Consider the following 15,201-nt stretch of genomic DNA (forward strand, 5'->3'; position numbering starts at 1 on the left):
GATGGAATCAGCACCTCCCTTGTCAGTGTCCCCTTCTTAGTCATTTCTGTCTGCTTTTTCAGCGTTAGTTGCTGCTTTCAAGGAGGGGATGTTGAAGCCGGTCTCTGCCATTTCAAGTTCCACTTGCAGCCTTTTTTCTGACTGCTCTGCAGGTGCTGAGGGCAGGACAGGGCAGGATGCAGCTTGCTACGTGGTGGCAGCCTGAAAAACTGAAGGGCTATGGGGATCACCAAGATGTGCATTTTTATTCGCTTGCTTGCTGGTAGAAGTCAATATTAACAAAAAACATTGACTTCCTTAAGTGACAGGCTTGAAACGTGTCTATATGTCACCTTACTTGACTTGCTTTTTATTGTCTTAATCATGAATGATTCAATATGTATCCTTTCTTGCTTAGTTGAGCTCCACATGGTTCTTGAGACATTAAATAAAAGCCATGTCTTATCAGCTCACTTCAGCAGCCCACGGATCAGGTTGTGCATTACAAAATTGATTTTGAAAATTCTGCCACTCCGATTTATTGCTTATGTTGCTGTCTGCAGTATTTTGTGCAAAATAAGCACCTAAATTAACTTACAAAGAGTAAGTATCAAGTTTACAGTGCTTCATGAGCTTAGCTGGGATGTTCGTAAAGAAGGTTGATAGGAAAGTGAGGTGGAAAATGTACCTGTGATTATTTGGCAGAGTCTGGTGGTTCTGCTTGCTTTCAACTCATGCATGCATTGCTCAAATTAAATCTCCTAAACTTCAGCAATTGGCTTAGTGAAGAAGTTGTTTTCTGTTTAGTATCCCTCTTAACAGAGAACTTTTCCCATCATTCTCTTCCGCTACAAGACTAGGCTCTTTGTGGCTCAGTTTCCAAACACCATTCCTTTAGGGCTGAAGAGAAATTTCATATTCAGGGCTTACAGTATTTCCTTTAGTTCTGTAGAACTGCAGTAAGCACTTCCAGACAACAGGCTGTGATTAAAACAAAACACATTCTTCTTTATGAAAGAAGGCTTAATTTTCTCTGAAATACTAAGATTAGCTTTTTTGCTTGCTTTATTCAGAATTGTGATATGTCTCATACAGTGTAATAATGTTTTTTGTGCTCACTAATTTGTGAAATGCTTGTTTAGATATTATGTGTGTGTGCATGTGTTCTTGGTAAGCACTTAATAAACTAGATTGATCTTTTTGGCAAAGGCTGCATTGTGTAGAACAAATTAAACCTGAAATAACAGTTGTTTCAGATTATTTTTCTGAAAATGTAATTGCGTATATTCTTTTTCCTACTGGCTGCTGAAATGGGTTTCCCAATAGTGTTTTATTATTCTGTTTTATTTCAACAATACATATATAGTAGTTTTGTTTCCATTCCACTGACAGACCTGCAGCCTCCAGTGGTAATTCTTTACTAGCAATTTTTTATAATTGTAATAACTATGGAACTTTGTGAAATATAGTGGAAATATTTTCCTGAAGTTTATATACTATAAATAAAATCCCAATTCCCTTTTTTTTTTTTTTTCCTACACCAAAAAAGAATGCAAATGGGGATTTTTAAGCAACAAATTGATTCTGAACTCCCTATGTATTAGAACATTTCTGAGTATTTTAATATCTGGCGTTTATATGACACTTGCTTCTCTTTCAGTCCCCATCTGTGCAAAGAATTTGGACATATGCTAAAATACTTATCAAGGCACTTAAACACATTTCCATATTTTACCGTGTGCTTATGTCCTATTTTAGCCGTGTGTGGCATGAGTAAATTGAATTAAACCCCTACGTTGTCATCCTCAAAGGGATTTAGGAGTCTAATGGTCCATCACATGCTCCCCTCTGCATACAGCTGGTGGCTCCTGGGCTGTGGTTGTACCCCAAGGATGAGCTTTGCTGAGCCCCTTCAGAGGCCTTGCCCACAGGCTCATCTTCTGAACATTTTTCTGAATGCTTTTTAGGCACGTACGAACTTAAAGCTCAAGTTTTTAGGCATATTTAGGCAAGTAAGTACTGTTTAACCGTTGGCTTTGGTCAAAAAGATTTTGTTGGTTGAAATCCTAAGCTGTTGCTCTTTTATTGTATCCCTGCAAAAATACTGAGGGACTATTAACTGATATGGGTCTTCATTCCTTTACTTAGGTCCGATTCTGGAACAGTGATTTTATTATTGTCTCTTTGTACACAAAACAAAACAAAACAAAGTTATTAACATTGTCGTTAATAAATATTTAATCTTTCTCAAGAAAGATACCACATAAGTCGTTAGGAAAAGAGCTCAAACCTCTTAAAATCTTGTTTTCTGTAGGTGTCTCCCAAAGGATACAAACACTATAAGCTTGCGTTAGATAAGTAGAAAGATGATTTCTGCCTGAGCCTTCTTTGCCTGCCTCTCCCTCATCTTTCCTGGTTCCATGCTGGTGTCTTTTTATGCGAAACCAAACATCTTTTGTGTTTAGGGAAAGGAGTAATAGCAGTGTCGATGTTTGTTAACATATTTGACAAACTACGGTAGCAAAAGCCATCCTTTTTATATTATGGCATGAGCAATCACCCTTTTATTGGGCCATTAATGCTATTTCAGAGCATCGCACTGTATCCACAGGCAATAATTTAGCAGCTGTTTATCAGGAGCTTTCATAAAGCTTTGAATAGTATTCTAACATTCAGTAACCCTAACAACAACATTTCAGAATCTGTGCTGGTTTAAATGGGATATCCATGAATGTAGTTGTTCAGGGATGCGTGACCCACATAACCTATAAATTTGATTGGAAGTTACAGTGCTGGCATAGGCTGATGGATAGCAGATTAGAGCCCTGATTAACCATGTGATTCACAGGCTGGGAATATATTGTCCTAAGAAAGATTCATCAGATGCAATCAGAATTTCAAGTGGTCAGATGAAATTCAAATGCGCTATGTGCTGCATTTCCCACCCCGCCTTCCTTCCTTGTGCTTTTCTTCTTAGGTTGCCCTCTGTTATTTATTTATTTTATTTCCAAAGCTGAAAAATACTTCTTTGATGAATCTGCTCCTCACCCTAAAGCTGTCTGTCTGTTATTCATCAGAAAGCAGGTCGCAGTTCAGTGAGCAGAAGAAAAGATTTTAATAGAAGCTGTGCCAAGGGCTGTAATGCATCATTTTAGGGCCCTAATTACATTACAATGACAAATATCAATGGTGACAACAGCAATAACCTACATCCTTTAATGGCTATGCTGGAAAAGGAGTTTGGGCACTGTGCCATCAGATTAGACTGGGTTTCAAAACATAGGCCATTAGAAGTGTGTGTGTCCACAGTATTATTGGCCGATAACCGGAGCCCAGTGGAAAGGCCTGTAAATAAATGATGCCTCTCCAAAGCCTGGTCCTATGGGACAAAAGAGGCAAAATTGGATGACCGCGGAAGCAGCCGTGTTTCCGAGGCAACTTTGGCTTTCCGTGTGAGGATTGGCTGACCAATTTTATGAAATCGTACTTTTTCCTTCTCCTGCCAATTAGTTTGATCATGGAAAACCCATTGGCCTGATGTTTAAGTGAAGAGTGACGATCCTAAGCTGGTTTTGAAATGTAGTGTTTTAAGATTTGTATGAGCGTAGAAATATGGACTTATGTTTTATTTTGTGTGTGACATGGTACTTTATGCAAAGAAAACGAGTTTCCAGGCTCCCTCCAATGGCAGTAGGAATAGATCTACTGAGGTGCTAACCTACATCATCAATTGTGTACACCTCCAAATTTTAGGACGATGTCACAAGAAACCCACTCCTGCCAGCTTTTAACAGCTGACTCCTTCTACCTTCTTCTCCTGTGTGTTTTGTAGTAAACAATCAAGCTTGTTGCTGGGGTGTTATCCCCTACAGTTAACTGCACAAATAGTTGCAGTGTCGAGGCAGACGGTACTTTGTGTTTACTTTGTATTTACTACATGAAAATGTCTGCTTTTAGATTTCTTTTAGTACAGAACATGTAATGTCTTTCTGATCATCTGTGCACATACGCAGTGTTTTCTCCAAAGATGGGCAGTTATGTTTCGGCCATGCCGTGCCTCTGCGGTCCACTGCTGCGGGGCTGGGCTGTGTCCTTGCTGGCCAGGTGTTGAGGGTGATAAACCATAACTGTGCACACAACCACGCAACTTGGGGCACTCATTTTTGGGGGAAGTGAAGACTGTTTTAATAAGGAAATAGTGTAGAAACCTGTTTTGGTGCAGCAAGAGCTTCTCAGCTTTGTTGGGCCCCTTGCCTGGCTGAGAAATGCCACTGGGGAAAGTGTCAGCATCTCCTGAAGCTGTTCGTGAGCTCTTTTTCGTCTCCATAGGTTGAGCTGGGTTCTGTCTCCATCAGCTTGCTTTCCTACATACAGCATGAAAAGACTCGCTGTTCTGCACTCCAGTGGGATTGATATCAAGAAGTTTATTACAGTTGTGTAACTGTTCATGTTCAGTCACCTGTTTTCAGTTACTTACAGCTTAACATTTCCCAGGCTTAGAATCTGCCGGAGGTGAATTTTTCTGTAAGTACTGAGCAAATATGTTTCAACTACTTTTTGGCCAGAAGAGAAGAGAGATACATACTTCTTCTATTGGGGCAGGGGGAGGGAAGTGATCAAAAGAAAAACATCATAGCTGAAATAGCTTGAAATAGCTGGGGTTGAGTACCTTAATTGAGAAGAAATGCCTCAAAGTGAGCTGAATAAAATTATTTTTGTTGACTAAGCTATATTCTAGCTGAACTAGAATTTACGTGTTTGATGGAGAAGTCAGTGAAGTTTTACAGCCTATGTTACTCAGGAGGTCAGATAAGACAATTTTAACAGTCCCTTCTGGCCTTAAAATCTATGAATTGACAAGCCTGTTAAAATTACACACTGAGCTCCTGCATGGCACTTTGAGCCAGTTTTATTCTCAGTTCCTGAACAGTGCAGTGGAGGCATCCAGCTAACATAGCTGTGGTGGAAGAGCGGTCTTCTGCTGAGCACAGGCAAGGCAAAGGCTCCCCCAGGAGCTGCGCAAGAGGTGGGTAAGGTTGTAACAGACATTTTAAAGATGGGTAGGAGGAGTTGTTTTGCAGCAGAGGAAGGCATCGTGTGCCTTTTTTTACTAAGGCACAGATGCGTGTTAAATGGTGGGTCAGAGGGGCTTCAGCTCAAGTCAGGACAGTGGTACTTGGGAGTTTTGTCTTTATAGGGGGAAGCCTCAAAGAGCAGATTGTGTAATTTTCTCTTTGGTTTTAAAGCACTCAGGAGATTCCTTAAAAAAACAAACAAACAAACAAAAAAAACCCAACAACATGACTGGGACCCAAAGTTTGGAAATGAGTCAATTAATGGTACTTGAATGACTACAGCACAGGTACTTTGGAGCTGTGCTTTATATTATGGTCTAAAACTCTTTAATCAAATATTATTTCTCAAGTAATGCTGTATTGGATTGTGCAGCCTCTCTGGCTGAAACTTAGATGCACACATCTTGTCTCTCCTGTACTGCTCTGTGTAACATGCAGTTGTAAATCTCTGTGTCAACTACCATAGTGAACACTGTCTATTTAAAGGGGTATTTAAGTTTTACGGTCTAGGTTATCTGGTATTGCAGGCACACACAGACCTTTGAAATTAGCAGATAATTTAGCTTTATGGTGAACAGAACGTATTCTCAAGTGTCCTTTAAGGTACCTATGCTGCTGAACAAACAGAAAAGATGTGGTAGATGAATGTAAAAAATGAGGACTTGCATAAACAGTCAAGACCAAAGAGAAGATACTGGGACAGTGTAACACAAATTGCTATATAAATAACCAACAGGAGTTTAGATGCATTTCAGAGAAATGAAGCAACTGTATTGCAAAGAAGCGTGTGTGAGCTCACGGGTATTGCAGCGTGCACAGGGGGACAGAGTCAGGGTCACCGGTACCCTCACCTCTGGCATGCCATGTCTTGTAGTTATGCAGCTGTGTAACTGTGGTATTTCCTGAGCCCAGATTTATTTCATATGTGACTTTTTTTTCTGCTAGTTTGGAGCCTTTCTGTTCTATAGGTTCTTGTCTAAGCACTGGCAGTTTAAAAGACAGCATAGTAAAATGGCTGGAAGCATTGCTGTTAAAAGAAGCAAGCCTAAATTGTACAAGCTTTTATGTCTTCATCATATGGTTAGTGACTTGGCAAGAGGAAGGGCATTCTGTCCTACTGTATAATGAGGAACTGACCTTGGTTACAATTTATTAAAAGAAAGTTATTATTTATTGTAAGAAATTCTATGTGGCTTTAAATAGTCTGTTTCTGGAGCTCTCATTCTTGTGTTATGTCTCCAAATCTCTTCTGTCTCTATTGAGATTTGCAGATTAAAAACACAGAATAAGAATTGATCTCCAGTATGGAAATAAAACATTGTACATTATTGATTTCTGATCACAACTGCAACATGAGAGTAACTACTATCAACCTTGAATTTGATAACAGCGTAAATATGATACAAGACTGCAGTATCCCCTTCTAAAATATGTTGTAGCGTGATTACCAGTGAAGTAGTATATTGTGTTGCTAATTTTGTCATGATATGCAGTGTTGGTATAGAAATAATTGGTTTATTTGTTCCCTTCGCTTACAGTGGCATTGCTGTAATTTTAAATGATCCTGCTTTTTGCCTCCTAGGAGAGAGTTTAGTTTGATACACAGTATTTTGTTTGTCCTTTCTGTTACATCCCCTGAGGATTTTTTCTTTAAATGCCTTTGTTTGCATAATCAACATTAACTTTTCTTTGTTGTCAGTTCTAAACTGTGTTTTTTAAGGAAAACCCTTTTGCCAGAAATTATTACCTTCCTAGATATTGTTGAATTGGTGTCCAAATACTTTTGTCATTTTTGATAATCTGTCCTGGCCAGAGGGTGACTAGAGATAGGGAAAAAAAAAAAAAAAAAAAAGAAAAAGAAAGAAAACAAGCAAGCAGTTGTATCTTCTGTGTTCATGGGTGACTATCGCATCTGAGAATGTATGTAACTGAACTTCTTTCTTCTTGTCACTTGCAGGCAGAAATTGTCAAGAGGCTGAATGCTATATGTGCGCAAGTCATTCCCTTCCTGTCCCAAGAGGTAGGTAGTCGTTTGTACTGATGCTCATATAAATGATTGTCTCATCGTATCTATTACAAAAGTGGGACTTCGTGTTGCAACTGTTTCTTTATGAACCTCTTGGTGCTTGTAGATGACTTTCCACTGTGTTGTTATCACTGTAATTTCATTATCTTCTCCAAGTCCATTATCATATCATTTAAATGTATTTATGAAATAGAACATGTAATGTGCTAAGCAAAATTTTAATTGTTTAAATATTTTGATCTCATGTACAATGCAGTTTTTCTCACAATTATGACTTTGTTGGTCTGAAATCAGAGGATAGCTTGCAAAAGTGCTAGAAAGGCATGATTTTTGCTACGTTCTTGGCAGCAGGTATTAAAGTTCAGCAGAAACTTCTATTTTGGTATACCAGGCAGTGATGTTCAACACAGCAGGCATACAAATGCAGCCTTTTTTCTCTCTGCATCCCAGATTTCTTTTTACCTTAAATCCTTTTATGTTTTCTGTGTATTTGGGGAATACAGACAGAAAATTGAAACTTGCTGTGAGCTAATTTCTCTAAGCACTAATTTTCTCCAAATTATGATTTGCTGCTATTATCTTGAGTGCATTGCAGATACTTTGAGGGGCAGTGGGATTTGGGGGAGTTGGTGCGAGCTAGCGAGGGAGCATTGTAGCCACAGGCATGTGTGAAGTAAAATTAAAGTGTGGTTCATGAAAGGAGACCTGGGGTGCATAAGGGCTTCCCCTGCCCACCCTCCTGGAGGAACGGGACTGGAGGCTGGGGTCTGTTGGCGCAGGCTCGCATACATCTTTTCATGCATATTTTCATTTCAGTAGAGTTGGTAGCTGAGAAGTCAAAGCTGGAAGGTATATTTCTATGCATTGCATCTGTAAAGTGCCGTGCTTGAGAACACACTATGACTCTCTCCAACCTTTTCAGTTGTTCCATAAAGTGCCATTGCTTTTCAAGAGAGCTGCTCGTCCTGCTGCAGTTGAGAGGCTGTGTGCTCGGTATTAACATTCAGCTAATGCGCTGCATGTGTGCACGCGTGTGTGCATCTGTGTGTGTTTGAAATGAGAATAATGCTATCAAAACTAGAGCTTGACAATGTTCCTGAGTGCAACTGTACTGTCTGCTGATAAAGATGGATTTGTGGAAACTAAATGATGTGTAATGATCTAGTTACATCGCTGGGAGACAAGAATTCAAGTCCTGCGTGGATCTAAAATGAGTAGCTGTTGATTTTGTATTTTGACTGCTACAGAATCTTTATACATCTAGTTACAGGGTTTTATTTGCTGTGCAGGAATTACACAGCATATAAAAATGAGGTGTAAAGTTTATTCATACTCATGCTAAAGTGAGCACTAAAATGACACCATTTTGAAACAAAGGCAGGGGTGAGTACTTGGCAGGCAAAGCTGTGATTTTGGCAAAGACATGGGATCAGCATTTCTACAACAGAGATATCTTCTCCAGAATATGTGATACCATGTTTAGAAACTTTGCACCAGCATACTACTATTGGTACTGGTACTGCTATTTTCAGTTGAAATGCTAAACAAAACTTTATTACCATACACAAATAAGTCACGCTGCTCTACTTGCTCTGCTTCCACAAACCCAGCCCATGTGCTTTCTTAGAGTAGGTGTTTCTTGCCAGTTAGACAAGTAAAGGGATTACATGGGCTTGAAGAAAGATGTATGTGATTCGCAGTGACTGATAGATTTTGGCCTTTGATTTTGGAAATCCTAGCCTCCACCCCCTCTATATACTCCTGTGGAATTGAGGGGGGGGAAAAAAAAAAAAAAAGAGAAAAAAAAAAAAAAAAGCCTGTAGATTTTTGAACTTTGACGTTAGTGGTGTGGCACTCAGGTGTGCATGCACGCTGCCCTTTTTCTCTGCTCCATATGCATCGTGTTCTCCTGTCTGTGGAGCTAAATTGCTCTAGAGTGTTTCTCCTCAGAGCTGACATGGGTAAATTTTAAGTCCCTGCCTTAGAGGGAGGAGGCACTGTGAAGGATGCACATCATACTGCCTTCTCTTCTGTCAAGGAGGATCTCCCATGTGATGCTCAGAGGCAGTAACTTGGGAGCTGTGAGCCAACAGACCTGATTGCTGTTTAACTACCTTGTGGCCATCAAGCTCAGCATGGAAAGCAATTTTGAAGTAATTCTCAACCGTTGCAGTAGCTTGTCATGAATATGGTAGTTGTAAAAACTAGGTAGACAACTAAGATGATCCAGATTGTAAACTGAGAAAATGACATCCCACTTCTGTCATGGGTATAGTACCTCCAGTGAGGGCTTAAGCGCACCAGTGTCACTGTGCTTAATCACTGCTGTTTACATGATTAGGCTTGATATCAAAGGTTTAAACTAAGCAGCTTTAGACCTGAAAACAGGTTCTCATACTGCTTCTGTGCGAGTGAGCCTCTGCTTTTTAAATCTGTGGCCCATAAAGTTTTCTTCACCTGTTTGCACATCTCACTTACCAAGTCTTACAGCTCCTCCTCTGTGAATGATGCATGGTGTGCAAGCTCTTTGGGCTACAGAGGAGATGGAGAGGTCAAAAAAAGTTCACAACTTCAGCATTTTCATGTGCATTGACAAAGACAAGAAGGAGCACTTCCAAAAAGCCAGTGTACACATTTGTTTTGTGTGGAGGCAAGTGTGCTCTTTGGGTCACTTAGCAAGAGCGGAGGGTGACTGGACAGCAGAGAGGGATTGAAAAGAGGAAGTACAAAACATCTTTTCAAGTGTCCTGACGGTGCCACTGATCATGATAATTTTCAGGTTGGGGTTAGGAAAATCTTGATCATAGTTTGACCTCTGTTAGTAGAAACACTTATTTTAATCCGTTTATATTGGCGTATGCTGATGATTGGGCAAAAGAGAACTGATCTCCAGATTTGAGTATTCTACTAGTCTTGTTTTCTGCCTAATTTGTGTCTTTAAAAAGTGAATGTCTTAACGGAAGTCTCTTTATTTCATCATCTAGATTAACAGAGAATTGCATTGCAGCATGCTTTTGCTGTTTATGCATTTTGCATACAGTCTAATTGTGGAATAGTGGCTGAAAAATGTGATCAGCCTCCTTTGTATTGTGCCTCAGGGAAAAATGAACAAAATACAGTGGTTACATGCACTGATGGCAACATTATTGCCTCATAATAGCACCAGGTTAACTTGTCTTATTGCTTGTTAACTTTGTAAGGAATCAATGGCTTGCGATAACTCACTTAGAAGTAAGAAATCATGACCAGAATTGCTAGAGAACTTGTGAAAAGGATGCAATTACAATACATCACCCTGCCATGTACTTCTGCATGCTTTGTTTCAGGGGACAATCCAGTAAAGCGTTCTGGAATTTCTCTAGGCTTCAGTCACTTTTACTATGCTGTACATTATCTAAGCATATATCGAAAATCAAATTCCTAACCTGCCTAAAACCACAGTCAGGTGGTACCTTATTTTTTACATTGGCTCTGACTTCGACAGACTGAAGAACAGCAACAAGAAATACAAGCTTCCCATTTTGGTAGGCAAGAGTGACTTTGTGGTCGAGGCATGACATGGACCTCAGGGGTGATGTGCGTTCAATTTCTGCTGTGGTTGCAGGCTTCCTGTGTTGCAACAGTAATTTTTCACCTCCCTGCGGTATTGTGAGATACCAGTGTGCTCAAAGTAGTTCCTATTGCATAAAGTGAAGGGGGTGCCTGAAAGGTTGTATGTAAATACTTGGAGGCTGTTTGCACTCAGTTAGTTTAGTTTTGATCTGCTGCAGCTGTTATAGATAGCTCGGTGTTCACGTAATTGAATGATCTGCCCAGTAAGATGCATCTCATTTTGGGTCTAACGATGTAGATCATGCCTCTGTTAATTTACACTTCTTCTCAACTGAATTTACCAGCTGCAGCACAGTGTGACACTTGCACAAGACTGTGGGTTTCAAGTTGGGGCTGGTTCCTGTCTGGTCAAGGTGGTGTGTGTGGCTGTCTGCAACCTGTGGCTGTCATTGTGGGACCCTATGGGCTACTGAGTGCTGAACAACCTCATGTGCTGGATAATGGTGTTTGCTCAGTGTGGCTGGAGATACACACGTGTCGCGGTTACCTTATTTTGAGTAAATATTGACTGTGTTTATATTCATGAGACACATGCAAACTAGCTGATTTACAGCTAATGATGTAGTTGTGGCAACCAGGAGCTCAGGACAACCTGCAAAAGCTGCTTAAGAAGCCAGATAAATGTTCACAGGATTGTCCCCTGTCAGCTTCCATGGAAGCATTACTTAGGCTGGAGGAGGCTGTAATGAATTTTTTTCGGAAGGTGCACTTTCCATTCCAACTACCAGTGAACTAACCAATAACAAGCTAGAAGGATTGCTCATTAATAAAAATCTTCAGCTTCCTGTGTACGATAAGATGGTCAAATATACTTAGAAGCACAATAAAATGCCAAGCGCTGGCATGCATGCACACAAGCAAACATACAAAAAGGAAATGCTGCATGCAGTCTTTTCCTTTCAATCTCTTAAATATTAGTTGATGGTTTTCCTTTTACAAGGGAGATGTGGGCTGCAATGTGCTTGCTCTTCTCTGTACATGCATTCACTAGAGGTGCTTCTAAAGTTCAGTGAGTTTGGATGAAGAGTGTGAGATCTATTAAATAGAAGCAGAGCAGGAGGTCTTATTTACATGCTGTTCAAAAGAAGCAGTTGTTGGTCTGAGGTGTGAGAGGCTGAGAAGACAAAATTATTTTCCTCCATCTTGGACTTGCCCTAGACTACAGCTGAAACAGTAGGTACAAGGAAGCTGTCAGATACCTGTAACTCCTCTACCAAGGAAGGCTTCTTATTAGCAACTTGTGTATGTATTTCTAATAATGTTTTTATGAAGTGATTATTATATTATGTCTGAGTTATAGAGCCGGGAAGCAATGAAACCTGCTGGTCCCCTTTGGTTTTCTGAGTGTGTCCTCTACCTCACTGTCAATGTCTCTGCTCTCCCGTTCTCACTGGTGTTTTTGGTGTAACCTCCTCTCATTATGCTGTCTCTAGACTGTGCTTTCCAGGATGGCACTGCTACAGTTCTTAAGCAAGACCTGGTCCATACTCCCTCTGAACAGGCAATACAACAACAAAATAATATGAAGAAAACATAACAGAGCCTGCTCGTGTCTGCAAAGTGAACTCGTAATGGAATTTTGCTTTGGATGTTGTTGGCAGTGCTGGAGACAGGCTGAAATTAGGCATTTTTAGCACCAGCATCTCTGTGTGCGCACCAGAGGGAATTTTGACTGCTTGGTTGCTGCCAGCACATCGCCCCTGTCATTGCGAGCTCTGACATGGTATAAAAAGCCCAGGCATTTTCCACCATGATGCAATGCCTGTGCAGGAGCCTGGGCAAGGTGACAAGATGGTGTGGTCAGACAATGTGATGGTGAAAAAGCCAACATCCTTCTTGTGGTCTCTGTTGTTGCTGCCTACCGTGAGACTTAAAGGTGGTGGTTTTCCAACACAAGGCAAGTGCAAACATACTGCTCATGGCAGAAAGCAGAAAGGGGTGAAGAGAAGAGACAGGGAAGAAGTTAAAAAGGAGAAACGATACTAGTCTGCGTGACAGGCGGGGCAGGGTATTGAGTTCATTGCTACAGCCTGTTAAATGCAATGCAAAATACTGTTTTCCTGTAACTGAAGAAAATGGATCTGTCATTTGCTTGCATGCACAGAGGAAGGCTAGCATTAAATGCGTGTGAAAGCTGCAACCCTGCGTCTATATTTGGTTGGGAAAAAAGTAACCCATTTTTGGCGTTACTGTTTTAACTTGGCTGTAAATTGCTGTGAGATTGTTTGATGGGCAGGCTAATGTGTACTGCTTGGCTTTAGCATAATGCTTCTTGCTGCCAGGGCGCTGGTGAGAACAAGTGTTCAAGCATGCAGTGAGCACCGGAGCCGTCTGTCTGTCTGTCCTTGGGTACCCACATGGGCTGGGCCAGCCCATTGCCCTCCCACTCGATGAGCCCTGGGCTCCATGCCCCGTCTCCTTGGTTTTGGGTTACAGTGGATCTCTGGAACCTGGCTGGGCTCCTCCTCTGTGTGCAGAGATCTTCATCTGTGACCAGAGCCAGGGTGGGTAATGTGGAGTCCACCACTGCACCGGTGATGCTACTTTTCCTTGTCTTTATTCACTGGGACATGTGGTTTGTGCCTGTGACCCCAAGCAGCCCGTGGTTAGTCGAGGCATGTCCCCCGTGGGCCTTCGCAAAGCTGAGCAGGAGTCTGCTCGGTTGCTGCGATGAGGTGAAAGTGATGGAGAGGGTAATTGCAGACCATCTATTTTGGGGTTTTTTGCAGACTATGCCACTGCAGATTAAATCAATGTTAAAGCAGCTAGCAATAGGAAGGTTTTAATTGTCTCTATGGTACCTAATTCAGGTTCAGCATTAAAAGGCCCATGGGTTTTCCCATCTCTGTGAAGGCTTGATCCCAAACCTATTAGAATCAGTGAAAGAAGCCTTATGTGGCTGCTTAGGGAATTTCTGTCTCATGGTGCTTTCCATAAGAAATCTTAATGTGAGATTTTGGTACTCTACCCCTCCACCTTCTCTCCCCTTCACCTGGGAATGAAACAGTGCTTTTCCCAAGTACTCCTCTGAGACATTCTTCATATGTTTGCTGTAAAGGAAAGGAAACCGTTCAAACTCTTGTGCTTGACTTATTTTTCCAAAACTTTGATGAAAGTTGGAGTAATTTCTACAATAACTTTGATGTGTTCAGGCTGGCTTTCTGTAGGTCCGTCAGGAGTCTTTTTTTCCTCTTGTGGCCCTGGGAACAGGATTTAAGTAAATGCATGTTGGAACTGAACACTCAAATACAAATCAAGAGCTAAGTCACTTTCTTTACCTAAGTGCTAAAAGCATTGCTTAGGAAAAGGTAGGAAAGCAAAGATGCCTGTAAACTTCTCAGTAAATGTTTTTATTAAAAAAAATGTTAAAGATCTTTAAACTCCATTTTTTGGGTTTTATTTTGATTACTTGATCAGCGGTGTTGTGGCCCATTTTTGTTGTGGCTGACCTTCACCAGAAAATGGTGATGTCATTTTTATGATCACCTTGTTGCCATATAGAGCTGTGTGCCACTGGGCTTTCAGCTACATAATCAATGAAACCTGTACCTGTCCTTAATATGTGATGACCTGGAGATGATAACACATCATCAGGAACTTTAGGCTTGAGTAGTGTAATTTCCTTTTTACTGGTTGTCTGTGATGGTGATACACCATTGCTTTCCCTCCCTCCTCCCCTTTCCTTTTTTGGAATGCCAAGAACACATTTGCTCATGTTCAGCCTTCTTGTTGTTCTTTACATTGTCTGCTTATAAGCAACAGATTTGGTTTACATTAGCACAGAAGCTTTACAAAACTCTAAATGTGACTGTTGTGTTTCTGTGTGCAACAGTATGTCATTTGCTCTCCTGGTATTTCCTTCATTTAATTCTTTGCTTAAAAAGAAACAAACATAAAAACCATTTTCTTCCTTCCAGGAGTGTTTTTAAATTCCCTCCTTTATTATTCACATTTATCCATTTTTTTTGTAGTTGAGGTCAGCGTTTTTTACAGTTATGGGTGGCTTTTTAGGCTTGCTTTTCCTCACACTAGGGTGGGAGAGAATTTGTAAGTGAAAAGGCCATTTTTGGTTGTGTGTTGCACCGAGAACCAGCAAATCCGAGAGTGCCAAGTCCCAAGTCCCTATGGCCCCTCTCCCAGCAGGGCTCAGGGTACTACCTGGGGAGTCTTTCTGATGCTCTTCACCTGCTCTTTTATTGAAGGAAATCTCGAGGATTTGGGTCCCCACCTTATTATGTGCAGCTTTCTGCCTCTGGTAAGGATGCCCAGAAGGTGTTGCTATGTGGGTTGTGCCTCGGCTCTGCTCTGCCCGTATACGCAGCCCTGGGGAGCAAACTGGAGGCTGTATCATAGAATCATGGAATAGTTTGGGTTGGAAGGGACCTTTAGAGATCTAGTCCAAACGTCCTGCAATGAGCAGGGACATCTTCAACTAGATCAGGTTGCTCAGAGCCCCATCCAGCCTGGCCTGGGGTGTCTCCAGGGATGGGGCATCTACCGCGTGTCTGG

At 41.1% G+C, this 15,201-nt stretch overlaps 1 protein-coding gene across 3 annotated transcripts in view; it reads left to right on the forward strand.

Moving 5' to 3' along the window:
- LOC136114788 (transducin-like enhancer protein 4) overlaps positions 1-15,201 on the forward strand; it is a 98,593-nt gene that overhangs the window by 24,920 nt on the left and 58,472 nt on the right. For all 3 annotated transcript variants that reach the window (XM_065860358.2, XM_065860359.2, XM_071802879.1), the window contains exon 5: positions 7,012-7,074. In XM_065860358.2, coding sequence (XP_065716430.1) covers positions 7,012-7,074 — 63 coding nt within the window. The remainder of the gene's footprint in view (positions 1-7,011; positions 7,075-15,201) is intronic.

Source organism: Patagioenas fasciata, chromosome Z (genome assembly GCF_037038585.1).
Source record: "Patagioenas fasciata isolate bPatFas1 chromosome Z, bPatFas1.hap1, whole genome shotgun sequence".
NCBI classification, from domain to species: domain Eukaryota; kingdom Metazoa; phylum Chordata; class Aves; order Columbiformes; family Columbidae; genus Patagioenas; species Patagioenas fasciata.